Here is an 18,109-nt window from a genome sequence, read left to right as displayed (position 1 = left end):
TGGTCCTGCTGGCTGCACTATTCCTGACACAACCAGGATGCTGCTGGCCTTCTTGGCCACCTGGGCACACTGCTGGCTCATGTTCAAGCGAGCACTGACCAACATGCCCAAGTTCTTTTCCTCTTCACAGCTTTCCAGCCTCAAGCCTGTAGCGCTGCATGGGGTTGTTGTGGCCAAAGTGCAGGACGCAACACTAAGCCATGTTGAACCTCATCCCGTTGGCCTATGCCCATTGACCCACCCTGTCCAGGTCCCTCTGCAGGGCCTCCCTGCCCTCTGGCAAATCAACACTTCCTCCAGCTTGGTGTCATCTGCAAACTTACTGAGGGTGCGCTCAATTCCCTCATCAAAGTCATCAATAAAGATATTAAAGAGGATGGGCCCCAACATTGACCCCTGGGGAACACCACTGGTGACCAGTCACCAGCTGGATGTCTCTCCGTTCACCACCAGTCTCTGGGCCCGGCCATCCAGCCAGTTGTTAACCCAGCACATGTCCAAGCTATGGGCTGCCGGCTTCTCCAGAATACTGTGGGAGACCATGTCAAAGGCTTTCAGGGCCTACCTGTTACCATTAAATTACAAACGCCTATCACCATTACAAAGGCCTTCAGGGCCTATCTATTACCATTACCTACAAAGGCTGCCCAGGACCTACCTATTACCATTTTCCTCCCATTCCTTTGCCAAAATTCTCTCTTGAAAAGAATCAGACATGATGTCAACCTGAAATTAGATTTTCACTCCAAGCTCACTGCTTGTAAATATGCAGCTGCTACAATTCATGCCACTGAAACCAGGATTACCACAGGTGAAGGAGAATCACATTGTGCAGAAGTGGAACAGGATGAGAGTGAATATTTTATTTGATTTTGTCTAATAATATTTATATCCTTTTGATGCAGAAAGAGAAAAAAAAATCCAAAATACTTTTATCCCTGTGCTGTGGAAAAGATGGTTATAAAGCATCCTGAAGAATTTTTACTCTTCGTATAAATTTAACATAAAGTCTTGATACACTGCTGGACAACGTTTTGTCTGAAATCTGAAAAAGCATAACAGAAATTAATCCAAAGTAAAATGTTTAGTTCATTGAGTTACTGTCTGTTCTCAAATAATACTTCTAAAAATCAGAATTTTATAAACATTTCTAATGACAACAAAGAAAAAGTAAGGTGTAACAATATATGCTTTCCCAAAACAATTTCTAGTTGACATAAAGTACACTGCTACCTCGTTACACTAATAGGGAAAGACCTGTGGGTTACACCACAACAGCTAAGAACGGATTAAACTTTAAGATTGTTATCAGACCGCTCTAAATCTTCAACTTTTGACAATGTTTCAACAACTTTTGAAAAGCAGCGAGTGAAGAATGTATCTGAAAATTTTGATCTGTTTTAAACTAAAGGGGAGTAGGTTATGACCAGACATTAGCAGGAACTTCTCCCCATGAGGGCGGTGAGGCCCTGCCCAGGCTGCCCCAGGAGCTGTGGGTGCCCCATCCCTGGCAGTGCCCAAGGCCGGGCTGGGGGGCTTTGGGCAGCCTGGGCTGGGGCAGGGGGCTCATTGGGGGGGAAAGGGAGGAAGGAAGAGGGTGGGAGGAAGGTGGGGGGGGAGGCGGGTGGTCTGTAGGGTCCCTGTTAAACCAAACCATTCCATGATCGTGAAGCGAGATCACCACAACTTGTCTTAACAGTCATATGTTCATCTTAACTTCTGTCATGATGAAAGCAGAGATTCAAAGAGACTTTTCCCAGGCATGATTAGAACTATGAGAACTTGATTCTATTTACTGATCTCTGCGTCTCTCGTGATTTGAGAAGAAGGGAAGGCAACCAGTCCATTCTGTACATTTTCTCGACATTTTAACCTACCAGAAAATCAGTGACATAAACGGGAATTTTCAAGAATAGAAAATCTTTGGGAAAGATGTATTTGGGACTTTACATCGCATTTTACTTTTAAAAATTACTGATCCTTTCAGTCAGAAAAGAAGCAAAAACTTGTAATTTTTTTTCCCAGTAAAATATTTATGCGGTTCAAAGAAAATAATTTTGCCTAAAATCCAAATTCCTTGTGATAGAATAACATCAGACAGATTCCCTATTTCTATTTTAGACTTCAGATTGAAAATAAAAATAAAAATAAAAATAAAAATAAAAATAAAAATAAAAATAAAAATAAAAATAAAAATAAAAATCCTTCCCATATGAAATAATCTAGAACAGAAAGAAAACAGTACGTAACCTCCACCTGCAGCTCTAATGACTGAGGAAAAGCATTAGACTGTGTAGAGTGGCACAGGCCGCAGGCCATGAGTAAAACTATGGTATGTTATTTCACAGACAAATCTGTTCTCCAAGGGTAAATTCTTTCCCCTTTTGTTTCCCGGTGCCACAGAAAATGTGCGTTCTGGTTGCCCCAAGCTCAGGTCCCCTCCATTCAGCTCAGGGTCGCGCCGTGCCCGCTGCTCAGAGCTGCCCGCTGCGGAGCCCAGGGTTAAGGCGCTCTCTGGCCAAAGCTCCTCATGAGAGCACCTCGCCCTGCTTCAGCTGTGGGATCTAAGTTCTCAGAATAAATATCTTCCTCTGTAGCCCGTGTCAGCTACAGCCACGTCCCCTAATTTAAAACCTCATTCTTTAATAAGGTTCACAAGACCTTCTCAAGGTTCATTTGGAAGGTAAAAGCAAGGATTGCTGTTAAAAACGTATAGGCCCACTGAGACGCAGAAGACCTAAATCTCCCTAACATGAGGCTATATTTCTGGGCATCCCATATGGAGCACTTGGCAGCATGGTCCCAGGGAAACCCAGGGCTTCAACGACTCCAGATTGAACAACAGGCAGCAGGCCAAATTAATCTGGCAAGCCTCCCGTAGTGCCCAGTTGATCTACTACTCACCCCAAGCTGCAAAGGACCTGATGACAGAGGCAATGCCCCACGCTGGGTGAAACACCAGCTGAAGGAAGGGACAGCAGACCTGAGTGGCACAGGCGGTCACGCCGGAGTGCCACTCACGTCTTCTGGCCCTGCCTGAATCATGTAGTCAGCTTCTAATACTTAAATAATTAGAGGACATGGGTTTTATTCTGTTGTATTCAAGCTGGGAATTCCCCATAAAATATTGAATTGTTTTAACGTGGTTCTAGTTCTAGCTCATCCCCGAACGCACGATTTTATGTGTAGAGAAATGTTACTGGTGTTTGACGCTATTTTCCTGAGCCATGCTTAGGTAAAGATATAACAATAGAGAGACTTACATAATTTTGGTTAGAAGAAATTAAAGTCCTGAAAGTTGCTCAGTATTCAGAATACACATAAGCTATGCTTTTTATACAAAACTAGTATTTGTACATGTACAATATAAAATAAAAATAAATAGCTTTAAAGTGTGCCTAAGCAACGCCTTTTCTTTTTTTTTATCTGGTTGCATCCTTTCTCTATACCGATCTGTACCATAATCTGTACTTCTGGGAATTTAGTCTCTCCTTGGCTCTGAAATAATTTTTTTATGCATTAATTTGGCATCTTATTTGTACAAAGTCATAAAGAATAGCATGTTTTTGTTGATGCGTGTAAAAAATGTAGCTTTCTGGGTGTCTGAACTAGTGAGATTTACTAAACTGCACAAACTAAGCATGTTCCTAGAAAAAAAAAAAAAAAAAAAAAAAGGGTTAAAGGAAATGGGGTTGCGTTCAAAGACAAAATGAAATATATATTAAAACAGTTTACTTTTATTGATAAAGTATTTTATTTTTGATATTTGGTTTCACCCTAGGGGCCTTGACTATGAGCTTTATACATTGAATGACATGGCTAACAAATAAATTTCTTTTCTTTTTTTGGGTTTTGGTCATGTCTCACCTCCCTTTTATTTCTAGTCCCTCAGCTCCCAAGATGTCTTGAAAAGGTTTGTAAATTATACATCCTCTACCTTAGTTACTAAACTCTTGAAATCTTGTGATTACAGCATTTGCATCTCTACTTCAGGCCACAAAGTCCTCACAGCGTAAGCAATTAATCACTTTACGAGACCGCCCTTTTTAATTTGTGTGACTATGATTTGCAACTTACTGAAGAGAGCTTTCCTACTTTTTACAGAGCTAAACTTTTCCTTATTCAGAAAAATATCCATGGAGGGAGAGAACTAATGGTAATTCTGCTTGAGCAGGTACCACTTAACCCTGCGCTTTGCACCTCAGAAGATGCTTTCCTGATGCAACTGACATTTCCAAACCTCGCACCTGCAAAAAAAGGATCCCCTGACGTATGCTGACACATTTAGATGGATGCATCACAACGTGCTGGATTTTTATAGCGCATCCTATGGTTCTAAACACATGAATGTAACAGGGAAGCCAGTTCACAATGCTAGCTGTACTGGCAAGAAGCATAAAGAGACTCTGGGGGTGGAACGGGAAGGTCGTTTTGAAATAATTAAATAAATCTGAGTCGATGTGAATGGATTTGGGCTGGATTCGAGCTCAGAAATGAGTTATGCTTCAGATGCTCTGCAAACTGGATTACCCAGGTTTAGGGTTATTTTTCTATCCGGCACACGTCAATTGCTAAATTAAAAAAAAAGATAAAAATAAAAATAAAAAAAAAATCTATGGATTTCTTTGTTGTGATATACCCTCAGGCTCAAAGAACGCGGTAGAGCACACAGTGTAAGTACAACTGGATCCCTGGTGAAGAATAAGCTCTGGAAGGAGTGCCAGGATAGACTGACGATACGTGTGTCCTCCTGCGAAATAGCTGGATGGAGCAGAGCAGAAAAGACAAGCAGTGTGTTACGCCTGTGCTGGTCTCCAGGCCCACCAGAAGTAAAAGGAAGGGCTCGAATTTTATCTGTGACACCCAGAGCCAGGGAGTGACGAGCACTAATGCTAAATTCTGTTGGGCCACACCTCCTGCCATGCGTTGTGTCTTCTCCGTTTTGGTAGGAGACGGCTGGGGCAGAAGGCACCTTTGCTTCTTTGAAGACGTGAGTCCTCCTCTAGCAAAGAATCTCCTGTTTCAGAATGAATCCCAAACAACTCTGCCTGTTTGGCACTGCCTGGGCAGTTTGAATGGCCACATCCCCGCTCCAAGGCTGTGCTAATGCTTTTGGTCTTCTGCCATCATGGGTGGCAATTTGCAGATGATCCTTGGAAGCTTCTGACCCATTCTGTTTGGAAATTGGACATTTCTGTAGTGAAACTCGGGTACTTTCCTGTGACTTAATCTGAAACGATCATGGAAGTAAATGGTTTTTAATCTGTGTGTTCTTAACATGCATTAGAGAAGTACTCGTATGGCTAAAAGTGACTGTCACAGTTAAGGCAAAGCCACCTCGGAGGAGCTTTTGATGGGGAGGACCCGGTGTTCTGCCAGGCAGGCACGCTGCAGAGGGAGGCAGAAGGGGTCCTTCAGTTCACAGCTGCTTGGGTTATTGGTTAACACAAAAAAAAGTGGTGTTGTCTGTGGTTATGTACTCCCGTGTGCGCTGAAAAGCAGGGAAGAAGCAGAAAAGCTCAGGGGGAAAAAAAAAAAAAAAAAAAAGAGAGAGAGAAAGAGAAAAGGAAAAAGAAAAAGAAAAGAAAAAGGAAATGAAAAAGAAAAAGGAAAAAAAAAAGGAAAAAGGAAAAAAAAAAAAAAAAAAGAAAAAGGAAAAAGTGAAACCTGGAGCATGCAGTTAGGCTGTGGAGCCCCTCCTGCTGTACGCCACAGCGTGGCTGAAGTTACCCAGCTGTGCTGGGCAGCCTGCAAGAGACAAGCTTTAGGCTGCAAATAAACAGGGCAGGGCTTTTTACCCCTCCCTGGGAAGTCTCCTTTTTTTATATTTATTTATTTTCCCTCTCCACCGTCAGCTCTCGAGCTCCCTGCTTGCAGCCCCAGCCTCGCTTCCCCGTGGCTTTTGTGCTTCGACGCCCGGGCAGCCCCACAGCTCGCAGGCACGGAAACTGGGCTGTGCATGTGAGAGGCTACGAAGGTCCTGGTGACATTTCCCTTTTCGCCGTAACCCTGAGGACACCCAAAGTGAAGAGCAAAGCGCTCGGCAGGGGCTGTGACAAGAGTTATGGCGGGAGTTATGACAGGAGTTATGACAGGAGTTATGGCAGGAGCTGTGGCAGGAGCTATGACAGACTTTATGACAGGATTTACGTCAGGCTTTACCAGGATCCCCTCGTGTTGAAGGCCCAGCTGCCCTTTTTACCCAACTTTCACCCCAAAAACCCTTCCCCGCGGGGCCTGGCGGTGCCTCACGCCTCACGGGGGCGCCCGCCTCAGCCCCGCTCCCGCTCCCGGCCCCGCTCCCGGCTCCGCCCCGGCGGGCGGGCGGCAGCGCCCGGGGCCGCGGTGGCCATGGAGGCGCCGCCGCTGCTGCCGGGCCGCCGGGGGCCGCCGGGCGCTGCGGAGCCGGGGGAGCCGCCCAGAGTGAGTGGGGCCGGGGCTGAGGGGAGCCGGGGGGATCCGCGGGGCTGAGCACGGGCCCTGTGAGTGCTGCAGCAGGGCTCTGGGACAGCGACAGGAGCCGAGGGAACGGTGTGGGTGACGGGGATCATCGCGCTGCCACCGCTGTCCTTCCCAGCAGGGTACCCAGGGGATCCAAACGCACACGAAGCCGAGCTGGGTGGAGACCCGTTTCCATACCTGGAGGGCAGCTGTGTAGGAAACACAACACAGAAGCTAGTCAGGCTTTCAGAAATTTGTCAAACAACCCAGTCATTGCTTGTGACAACTTTCTGAAAACCTCTTTGGCTGCGTTTAGGGCAGTTGTTTGTACACAGCTGGGTTTTGCACCGCTTCGCTGTTTGCTTCTGTAAAGCAGCATCTCGGTGAGGCCTTGCTTTCTCCTTCCAGCAGCAGTGAAAACACCTGTGTGTTCACAGGCCTTTCCACCTGGAAGGGTTATGGGTTCTTCTCTGCGAGTAGAGCTCTTTTCTGCCTGTCCTGGGACATGACCTAAGTGCTGCTGCTTGTCCTAAACTCTGTTTCCAAGCTGGAGATGTAGCCCAACACTCCCTAACAAAATCAGTCATTTTGAAGAAATCCTTGCTTGCCTTTTGCCTAGCTTGCTCATTGATCCTTGTTAATCACGCACACTAACCGTGGTCTGTTCACAGGCAGGACCAATGCATTGATTGTTTCTTCCCTACAAGATAATTCCGGAGGGCAAAGCCTTCCCTGAAGCCAGCCTCTACGAGAAACTTCCCCAAATTGTCTTGGCATCAGAGCGATAAGCTTGTCAGGCAGCTCCTCTGTCTGCCGGATTCCTGTCTCTGATGCTAAATATCTTAAACCCCCCCAAAACAGTACTTTGAATTTATTTTTAATAAGCCAAATTTCTTCTGATACGTGGCAGCACATCGTTTTTTCCTCCTCGCCTTCATCTCCCGCATCCCACCAGCTCTGCTGCTGTACCCCCGCGCCGTGGCTTTTAATAAAGGACGAGCTGTGCAGCAACAAAGGGAAGAGAATGTTTTCCCAGCGGAAGGCGGCCTGCCTTTAGAGGACCTTGTCAGACTTTTTGTCATTATATTATTCACTTTCTTAGTACAATACACATTTCGCTTTCTGATTTGCATCCCATCCAAATATCCTCTATTCCTTGGCAGTGTTCTTGTTTCAACTGTTTTCCGCCGAGGTTCCCGCTGTATTGATCCATTTTATTTTTACATAAGGTATTCAAATGTTAAATTTAGCTTCCATGCTTCAGTAGTCTGTTAGTTCTGTGGCAACGCAGCTCGTGCCTGTGGAATCACGTGCTCGTGCAAGGGATCGAATATTGTTACTCCTTAAACAAAGTTTGTTCAGAAAGGCATTAGGAAAACATTTCAAACGCGTGCGCATCTCCAAGGAATTCAGGCAGAGTCGGGCCCCGAGATGGCTGTGTCAGTTCTGAAGCTGCTCGTTAGGCTGCTAATTTGCTGCCACGATTTTAGGAGCCCCCAGGAGTCGGGTTGTGCCCCATTGCTGGGCTGAGGGCACCCAACATCCTTCTCACGGAGCGGTGAACACCTTGCCCTGGGGTGCTGAGAGCTGTGCTAAAGACAGCCTGGCTCGGACAGCCCACTCCCGTCCGAGTGCTTCTGATGTGCAGGAAATCCCAAAATCATAGGGAATGGTCCAGGTGAGAAGCAGGAAAAGGGGGCAGTTTGCAGAAAGAGACGCAGAGAGCTCATTACAAGCGATGTCTTCATAGCTGTCTGACTTGGCTTCGGGGTTTTCCTTCCGTTTCCTCGATTTAATTAGCCGTTTCACAGCACTTCCCATGATCTGCTCCTTTGATAAGCCCCATCCTAAATTATACATGACTGGAGGGTGACGTAGCCTCTCTTCCCAGGGGCATTTTATCCCCGGTTTCTGAAGTTGAGTCTTGGAGATGTTTAGTGAGATCTGTCTATTTCCCTGCTCATCCAGCATGAAACGGTGTTAAATAGAAAGTTTTTGTGTTGACCTAGCCCCCGACAGGCTGCATTTTCCTGACTTACTGTACTTACCGAGCCTCCAAATGAATGCAAGGTGCCTATCAGGCAGAAACAATAAAATCCTGCGGACTTGTATTCGAGGTCCTATGCCTTGCAAAGATATGTAAATATTGCTTTTGATTCTTTCAGAAGCGAGTGTGCAAGCTGTTAGAAACCCTTCCAAATGAGGCCGATGCTCGCCTCATTGACTGTGCTATGGAGCTGGATTCCAAACAGAAGCTCTCCTCTGGCTGCGGTCCGTGGGATGCAAAGACAAAGCCAAATTCTATGGTATGTTCACACCGGCAACAATACCTATTCCTAGAGCACGTTTAAAATAGGTTTTATAATCAAATTGCAAATAATTGCCTTTTTTTTATGGTTTTGTACGTGTTTTTGTTAATTAGGTTTTTGAAAACCAAGGAAGCAGAGGTACTACCCAGCCGTGCCCGAGATGTATTGCTGGAGAATCTGTAAGTGTATTAACCTTCTTTCGGTGGCATGAAAGATGGACTTGTTCTTAAGCATTAGATCCATAAAACATAAAGTTAATAAAAACCACAATTACATTCCTCAGGAATAAAGCATGTAAATAAAAGAAGGCAGATTGATTTAGCATTTCTCAGGTATGCCAGCAGAGTACAAACTAATCCGTTTGCAGCAGCAGTTGGAAAATACGGAGGCAGCAAACACATTTTTCAAATTCCCTCTAAAAAGCAGAGTTTAGGAAGTAACTGAAGCAAACAGTAGCGTACAACTTCCTCTACCCCATTTTTATATCTTCCTTGATGTAGTGAATCATAATAAAACACTCAGGAATCCCATTCTGTGTCATATTTTTTCCTCTAATTGGATATTTCCTTTCCAAATAGTAGACCTTGCCTGAAAGCATTGCCCTGTAGGTGTACTAGGCCTAGTTTTAAACAAACTAGCTAAGGAGCAGTAGCCATCAGAGCTTGGTGCAGACAGCTTGAGCTTCCTGAAAAACAATGCAAGTGTTTGGACAGCCGAATAGTGCTGCCTTCTGAGCTGTCTTGATACCCAAAGTCAGCTGGCCAAAACCAGCTGTGGTGTTTGTGTAGGCAGGAGCCACCGCTACGATTTGGCACAAGGAACATGCTGTAACAGTGCACCAGGAGCACAAGGATCTCTCACCAAGAGATGATGGTGAGCTTAAGCACTTTCTTTTTTACCATGCATAAACAACCAAACCCAGAAGAGAGGACAGCTGGGAGCAGTGACAGGGGTTACACCATTCCTGCAGCTTCAGTTTTCATGTAAATTTTCTAACCAAAGTTTTGGAAGTCTTTTAAGTGTATGGGAGCTGCTCAAAAGTTGAGTAGCTTTTGATCACACAGGATTCCTTAGAGAGCCAAAAATAAGTTTGGGAGAGTGCCATGCATTTCTTCCAAAGGGCTGAACGTTCATAGCAGAATCTTCAGTCTGATGGAACTGATGGCAAAGTTTCCACTGAATGCTGCAAGACTGAGGTTTCTGTCATAAATCAGAAGCTGTAACTAAAAAGGCATTTACTGTGTTATCTTACTTCTGCTTGTCTTTTAAAATAAAATAAAACCAGATCTAGGGCTGACTTTAGGAGTAATTATTATGAGAATAAACCAGTATGACCGAATATGTGAACTACTGTTTGAGCTTTTGAGGTATGTTACCTTCTTTGGGGGCACGAAGACCTTAAAGAAGGGGTTTTGGGATTAAAACCCAAACTGGCACATTAGAAGTCAGTTTTGTTACCTTACAGAACTCCAGTGCCAACATCAGAGTTTGTAATACTCTTCTCTACTGTTAACCACTGAATTTTGGAAAATTATCACCACTTTCATGTAACATGAGTATAAACACTGTAATTCCAAATAAGCACATTCCTAGTTTAAGTAGTAACATGTCAGAGTAGCTTGACATGGTTTTTCTTCTGGTGTAGTAATGAACTTGAAATCAAAAATACTCCCTAAGTTACCTGGGGTTGTGTAATTCACCTCTTCAACAAACATTCATAAGAATTTTCCTGCTAACTGTCCTGTGCTGGCAATAAAGCAGCTCAAGTTGGTGTTATTCAAATCTGGAGCCCTCGTGTAGCTGCTTGCTAGACTTCTTGCTAAATTAGCCTCGTGTCATTGAGTTGAAACAGAAACTGCTTTGCTTAAAGCAGGGTGATTTAAAATGTGACTGAATTTGATGAAATTCTGATTTCTGTGATTTTCCCTGTAGTGGGGACAAAGTTTATCCGTCTCTGTTGCATAATGTCAGATTCAAATTAGAGTTTAAGTAGTAAGATGCAGTGTTTGGTAACGGAATAAGCAAGTTAGCATATATATTCACTTCTCCATTATTTGAGTCATGGGCCTGGAACAATCTGCAGATGAAAGAAAAACCTGACTGCTCTGCTCTGACGGCTTGCTTTTGCAGAGAGGGGGGATTCTTTCTGGCTCCCAGTTCCAGTCAGCAGAGTTTGGTGGTTTACACAGCGTGCCACACAAAGACAGGCCTAGAGCAGCTGGAGCTGCGTTAGAGTGCAGCTGAATTGACGTTGTGCTGAGCTCCTAACACCGTCCTGATCCGAGCTGGCTCACGTGAGTGTCCCTGCATTCACAGCACAACTCGGCTCTAAGCCCTCTAACTCCCGATGATGAACTGGCCGTATAGATCTGTTAGCTCTGTGTTCTTCAGATGATCCCTTACTGGTGGCCAGTGCCACAACGGATATTACCGTTATATTTTGTTAAATTTAGTGGGAATTATATTAGTAAATTATCTTTATTCTTAAAATAATAAAAAGCTCATATTATGAGTACAATGTGTAGTGATCTGATTTGAGCTCAGATAACTTTCTTCAGAGTTAAAATTCACCTCTGGAAAACCACACGTGAAATTTTGTCATTTCAGGGACACTTCAATCATATCCTGGGCTTCTAGAGATTGAGAGACTGCAGCTCAGCAACACTTTCTAAATGCTAAAGACACCCCTGTGAACACCGTACAGCTGGATATCTGTACCTGCCCTCACGGCGTGGATTTGTGTGTGGTATGCAGCATAGAGCACTTTGCTGTACGCGTTACTCTTCCCGTGTATGATTGCAACTGACATTGTTTTTACACTTGAAAAAATGCTTCTGCTTTTAAGGTAGCTCAGCAGGTACAAAAAATATACATTTGATTTAACTTTTTAGAGTAGGTAAGCTCATTGAGTCTTTGGCCCAGTCTTCACCCGGGACTGGATCAAAGATCATGCTGATACAAGATATTTTCCTGTCTCTCTTGCTCTGGTACTCTTGGGAGGTGGTCCTTGTGTTTACATTGGTACAAGGCCTGCGTTTTTAGCTCAGCTCTGTGTAAGCAGGCAGAAATAGGTGAAATTCAGTTTTAGACAGAGAGCTAATCAGCTTTGCAGCTCTGCGAAGGCCGGTAAAAATCCTACTGAAACTTAATGTTATGGTAAAATCCAAAGTATGCATCCAGTTCAGGAACCTTTCGTACACGCTAAACATCTACTTTGTAATGAGTACAGTTTGTGAATGGGACAGGTAAATATCTAACAGAAAAATCAGTATTATTGGAACAGCACTATAATGCAAAGATGGATGGTATTTTAGATCCAGGCAATTCTCTCAAAGCTGCTGAAGATGCCATTTGACACCCGGACTCCTCCTTTCCACTTATGGTAATATTAGAACAAATCTGTTTGAGAAGTTTGAGCTTGTTATCCAACATGATTTTATTGGCTGGCCACAGATAATTTCCTCTGCATTTTAGCAGTATGCTGGACTGTAATTTTTAAACACATTCAGATTTTTAGTCTCTTAAGGTATCTGAGTTGTGCTGCTTGGATGTGACACCTCAGTGGCTGCTTCAGGTCCTAAATCTCAGAACCAAGCAGCAGCGTGTTAACCTTCTGCATTGGAGGGAAACTGCTGTGACCTGCCAAAGTTCATGCAGGAATCAATCTCTGCTGTTGGAGAAGTGCTGAGCCATAGCCGTGCCCTGCTGCCACCGAGCCTGTGGGCAGAGTTCAGCCCAAAGCAGATATCGCAGGGAGAACAGCGTTTGGCCCCTCCTGTTTTGAAAGCAGACATTAGGCAGTGCAAATTAAAATGGTGGCTCCAAAGTTGCAACGATCTGGTGACAGGCTTTTAAACCTTACTTTCCCAGTGGGGTTTATCATACTGTGAAATGCTTAGACGAAGCTTTTCACAGTCTTAGAGTGCTTCCCGTGTTGTGTGTGGAGTTGTAGCTAGCGCTGAGTTGACTGTTATTAAGAAGATATTCTTCCTAAATACATGAATATCCTCTAAATACTGAATTGAATTAAGTGACAAATGAGGAAATAAGTCTGTTAAGCAGAGCTGCAGTAAATTGGTATCCAAAGTGTTTTGTTAGGAAAGAATAAATTTCCTCCAAGCCAATATAAATTTTAGATACACTGAAAATAAATCTTTGCAAAGAGCAGTTTTTTTTCAAAAACCTCAAAATCTTCTTCAGCCACAGAAGCAGTACAGTCTGTTCAAAGAGCAAATCACTAAGAAGCACAGTGGTTTTAAAAATTGTATTGGCCCTGTTTGTTAAGGTAAGAGACTCACCTTAAACTATCTAACTCCCAGTACAGGTTGATAGAAGCAATAGTTATTTATCCAAGCTGGAAGGGAACATGTTCTCACTTGAAACTATACAAGTGCATGAGCAAAATCCCATAAACTTATCAGAGTTGATCAACTAATGCAAAAAAGGAATACAAAATGTTTTCTAAAGACGCTGTTTGCTCTGAAATTACATGTTTGTTACTAAGATAACTACATCATATTTTGAGAGCAGTTCATTTTTACACAATTTTTCAGTTTTTATTTTTAAAAATCCTGGTAATAATAGCAGCCAAGAAAAAAGCTGCCTAAGTATCAGTTTCTGTGCTGTAAAAGTTGAAATAGCTACCTGAATGTAAAAGGGTAAAAGGTACCTAAAAGTTTAATCTCTGCAAAATGACTCAAAACCTATTATGCTTCATTGACTATATGTTTGGCAAGGAGCAATTAGCAGAACCGTATATAGTCAATATTTAGGGTATCTGAAGACAAGAGTATCAGAAGTACGCTTGGACTCTTGAATGGAAAAGTTTTATGCTGGAATATAAAAGAGCAAATAATTACACCAGCATGTTTAAAACACAGGGAATAGTTCTGTGTATCATCAAACCAGAGTGTTTTCTGTTTAAATAATTCAAATTTCATCATGTTAAGAATTCACGGATGCCAGTGCCTCTGTTTCTTCTGTTTGCTTTAAACTTAACTGTATTTTAATCTGCTATAGAGTAAGGTAAAATGAGAACCAAGTGGTTTTCCTTGTGATCCTTGTAGTTTTTGTCATGTTCTTTTTAATTCCTCACCCTTCAGAGTGGCGGTCACTTGTTTTTTGTGAAGTCTCACCGTACATAAATCAGGGAATTGGTCATAGTTGCTGGCTGCATTACAGAGGCCTGATGAAGTCATACTACTGTTCGATTTTAATGTAATTTTTTCATATCAGCCTTCTCATCGTTGCTGTGCACTGTACAGGTATTTTATTACACTGTCCACAGTGACTCTGAGGTCTGTCCTTGGAGATTACTACATCTGTACAGCTCTAGAAAATAGGAGAACTTTATACTTCATACTGCTTTTACTCTGTAACCTGCAGTGTGACCATGGCCACTTGTACTTTCTTTACACTGTTAGAAACATAATGCTGCAGTTCACAGCAAATCTAATTGGTTAGGGGGTTATGTTATGAGTACATTTTGAATCTCTAAATGCTACGCTATAGAAAGTAAACTTGAGTAAAATGTAGGGTCACAAGTAGAGGGTTTTGTTTGTTGGTTTAACTATAGCCTTTTACATTCTCCAGGAGCACAGCAATATGTCAGATCAATTCTCTAGTAATATTTAAACAAAATACAAAACTTTGTTGTCCTACCAATTTCATCTGTTTGGAGAATAAACTCCAAAAATAGATTTAGATGAAGACCACCTAGTGGAAACTCCCTTCATTTTCAGTCCATCCCAATTATCATTGTAGTTATACAGAGTGTTGTAAATAAAATGCATCAGTATTGAAAAGGAATGAAAAAACAGTTGGTTATTACCATCTGCTGCATTATAACACAGTTTGTAATGAAAGAATGAGTACAAAAAGTACTTTTTGATACAGAAATGTAATGCCTTCCTTCCGTAGCAAAGATTTATAAGAAAGCCTATCTGTATCTTTCTATTCCTTCAGATTTGACGAGTGTTTTAATCCTTGCTTCCTTACCATTTCAATTTCCAGGATAATTTTCCCCAGTTATTTAACTGCAGCAGCACCAGGCTGGGTCAGCTGGGAACACCCAGTTCAATCTCCTGTATGCTCCAGTGACTAGTAGCAGACAGCCACATGGGAAAGGTCTAAGAAACGGGGCATGTGCTGAATAGAAACACTTTTTACAAATAGAAAAACAGTGTTTTATGCCATGTTCTGTTGTGGGCGTTCAGTCTTGCCTCATAGCTAAGTCCTGAACATCAGGTATCACAAAAATTAGGAAAATGCAGATAGTTTCCAGTGGTATTTTTGTCCTCACACTTGTTTATCAATACAAACGTGTGGCAGGCTTCAGGCGAATGTTCTATTTGACTTTTCCTTTCTCATTAAACATCGGTGCCTTCACTATTTAAGAAATAATTCCTGTTTGACTTGAGTTTAAATGTTTTTGTGTAGTCAAACGTAATTTGTACAGTATAAGGATACTCTACCTAGTATTTGTTAAAAATAGCAGCTCCCTCTTTTCTGTTTTTCTTGAGTTTGCAGAGAATTTAAAAAATAAAAACAAACCTCTGGGAATTGCAGTTCAAGGTAGGATGCAGAAGGGTAATTGCACTGTCTTTTTTTTTTCCAGTGTTCTGCATTCTTCCTTTTTGTGTGAGGCTATAAGTGCTAAAAAAAACCCTTGAGATTTTTACTTACTTTTCTGAATGCTACTGTTGATAAAGTATTCTGGGTAGATGTAAATTTTAGTTATATGGTGTGTAAAGTATCCAGAAATGAAACAATAGATGTTGCTCACTTTGTGATGCTGATTTTTCTCTGCAAGCTCTTCACTGGGGGCACAGCAGCACCTGCTGAATATCCTTGAGCCTGGCTCCTTTGGTCCTTGTAAAGTGGCTGCTAGGTTTATTCCTGCTGCACTGTTAACTGGTATTTCCAGCTGACTAAAAACACGGCAAGAACAACTTCTGTTCAGAAGCCTCATGGACATCCATGGTTCTTTTCACAACTGAGCTGCATACACTTTTGTGTAAACCCTAAAGAGAATCTTTAGGCCGGGATGTGATTCCTTCCTCCGTGCCTTCAGACGGGGTAAGGAATGCATTTATAAACCAGCCATGGTGAAACCAAACTGCAACTGAAATACTTTGATATATTGAAGACTTGTAACAGTGTGGGAGGTTTTTGTTTGCTTGCTTGCTTTAGCAGATGTACTGTATTTTTAATTCATTTCAAGATTTGTTGTCAGAATCATGAAGTAATTGTAAGAAGTACAGCTGAATGCCATGAAGTTTGGGACAGGTAAACATTTCTATAAGGCAGATTTGTGTAAAATCTGCAGTAGAACCTCAAAACTATTTTTGTAAGACTTTCTTCACCTTGTATAACTGAAATTTTGTTTTATTGATAAATATTATATACTCTTTATATTTCTTAATGCTGTGGTTTGTACACAAGATAACTCAAGTGAAACTTTATTTACATGTATATAGTAAAATAAGCATATGGTCTTTTTAATTCAGATTAAAGATAGATTATATAATATTTTTATCTTTGTATTTTGTAATTTGTTACTCAGAAAAGCAGAAGCATTAAACACCACTTTGGCTACAGTATGAAACTGACTGATTTTGTTATTCCATCAATAATTGAATTGCGTTCTGCAGGCACTCAGGTATAAAGGTAAATAAAACCTGTTTGTGGTTTATTTTGTATGGAGTTTCCTTTGTGCAGCATAGCCCGCGTGGTTTTCCCCCCTCACGGGCCAGATACATGAATGATATGCAGAATCAATATTTTGCAACAAGTAATTCCTCTACAGGCTTGGTTTAATGGGGAGTTAAACATTAATACTTTTCAACAGATCTTCTCCATCTGCGTTTCCAGATTTTGTTTTTCCTCAACTAATTGGAACACCTTAGGATCAGACCTAAGTTCCTGAGGATTTGAGTCAAAACGTAGGTGCCTAGATACCTTCGTGAGTCTAAGCTCTGATCTCCTTAGACTACCGCTGCTTTGGTTAGATTATCATTTTGCTGTGCAGTAGTGTGGTTTTGAAGCAAATCCCCCCCCCACTGCCACTCGCTGTGCATTGCTTCAGATTTAGTTCTTGAAGTGGCTTCATGCACAATCTCTTGCCCTGGGACCACCGTCCCGGTGCACATCGCATTGCCCGCGTGGGATCGGAGCCATGGGCTGCTCCTTGGGGCAGCTGTGCTCAGGGCAGCAGGCTACGTGTAGTCCAAAGTCAAACCTCCACACAATGTCCTGCATATGTGTTGGGCTGTAGCCCTTACTTTAACTTGCCCTTTCTGCAAAAAATCTTCAAAGAAAATAAAACCTGTTTGCTAAATAAGCACACATCAACTTGCTTGCATTTAGTACAGTTCTAGAGAAAATGTTTTAACTGTCTGCCTTGCAGAAGCGTAACCTTGTCCACACCTTACAGTCCAATGGTCCTGGGAAAGCAGCAGCTGTACATGGGAACAGCGACACTGTGAGCAAGGGGAGGGAGGGTGAAGAGAATTTTTGGCTTGTTTGTGATCTTCTTTTCTCACCCACACCTGCGTGTATTGAGGGAGTTCCTCTCTTTATAGATGGACATGATTTTGGCAGGATAGCATTGCACATCAGTTTGTATAAAGGGAAGATGAGAGCATTAAGCCTTGTAAGAAGGAGCGAGAGTGAATGTGAGTTGGTAGGATGAATGGATGGAAATAATAAATACATTATCCATACTGTGCAATATTTTTGTGCTGGATTTAGTTGGTTTAGGCCATGATACTAGCCTAATTCACTTATTATTTGCTTTGCCAGCGAGCCAGGGGCAGCAGGACTGGCCAGCTGCTCTGCCCTCCGCAGTCATCCCCATCTCCTTCACAAGTAAGCAAGAAAAACACAAGCCATCTTGCTTTTTTTTTTTTCCCCATAAAAATAGCAATAATCAACCTAGGCAGATCAAATCGTCATTCATTTATCTGAACCTCACCCACTGCCAAACAACAGGCCCTCACCAGCCCTAAAAAACAGATTTGCCATTCCTCAACCACACACGTGTTAAGGCCTACAAGCTGCGATCAGATGTGAAAATGCTGCTCTGCTCTTTGCTGTAATAAACCAACCTGTGTTTCTGAATCTGAGTTTCCAAATAGCTTTTAGAAACCTAAACAACAACTTCCTTGATGTTGGACTGCCCCCTGGGACGCGGTCCCTGCCAATATTAATGCGCACATGTTCAATACGTGATGGCTCTTATTTAGCACTGGATATATGTTGTGCTAGCGTCTGAAGTTGATAGTATTTAATGCCATCTGCTTTGTAGAATCAGGTGTAGTGATATTTGTGTGCGATTATAGTGTTGTTACTGAAACAAT

General features: G+C 42.5%; 1 protein-coding gene across 1 annotated transcript; it reads left to right on the top strand.

Moving 5' to 3' along the window:
• The first annotated feature begins 6,269 nt into the window (after window positions 1-6,269).
• C7H10orf143 (chromosome 7 C10orf143 homolog) lies at window positions 6,270-16,441 on the top strand. The gene is made up of 4 exons (XM_068689284.1): window positions 6,270-6,423; window positions 8,607-8,747; window positions 8,864-8,929; window positions 11,358-16,441. Exons 1-4 carry the CDS (start codon window positions 6,352-6,354, stop codon window positions 11,385-11,387), a joined length of 309 nt encoding a protein of 102 aa, XP_068545385.1. The 5' UTR covers window positions 6,270-6,351; the 3' UTR covers window positions 11,388-16,441.
• The last annotated feature ends 1,668 nt before the right edge of the window (window positions 16,442-18,109 follow it).

The sequence above is a fragment of the Anas acuta genome, chromosome 7, assembly GCF_963932015.1.
Source record: "Anas acuta chromosome 7, bAnaAcu1.1, whole genome shotgun sequence".
Lineage (NCBI taxonomy): Eukaryota > Metazoa > Chordata > Aves > Anseriformes > Anatidae > Anas > Anas acuta.
The sequence above is the reverse complement of the archived record's forward strand: the minus strand, read 5'-3'. Positions and strand labels throughout refer to the sequence as shown.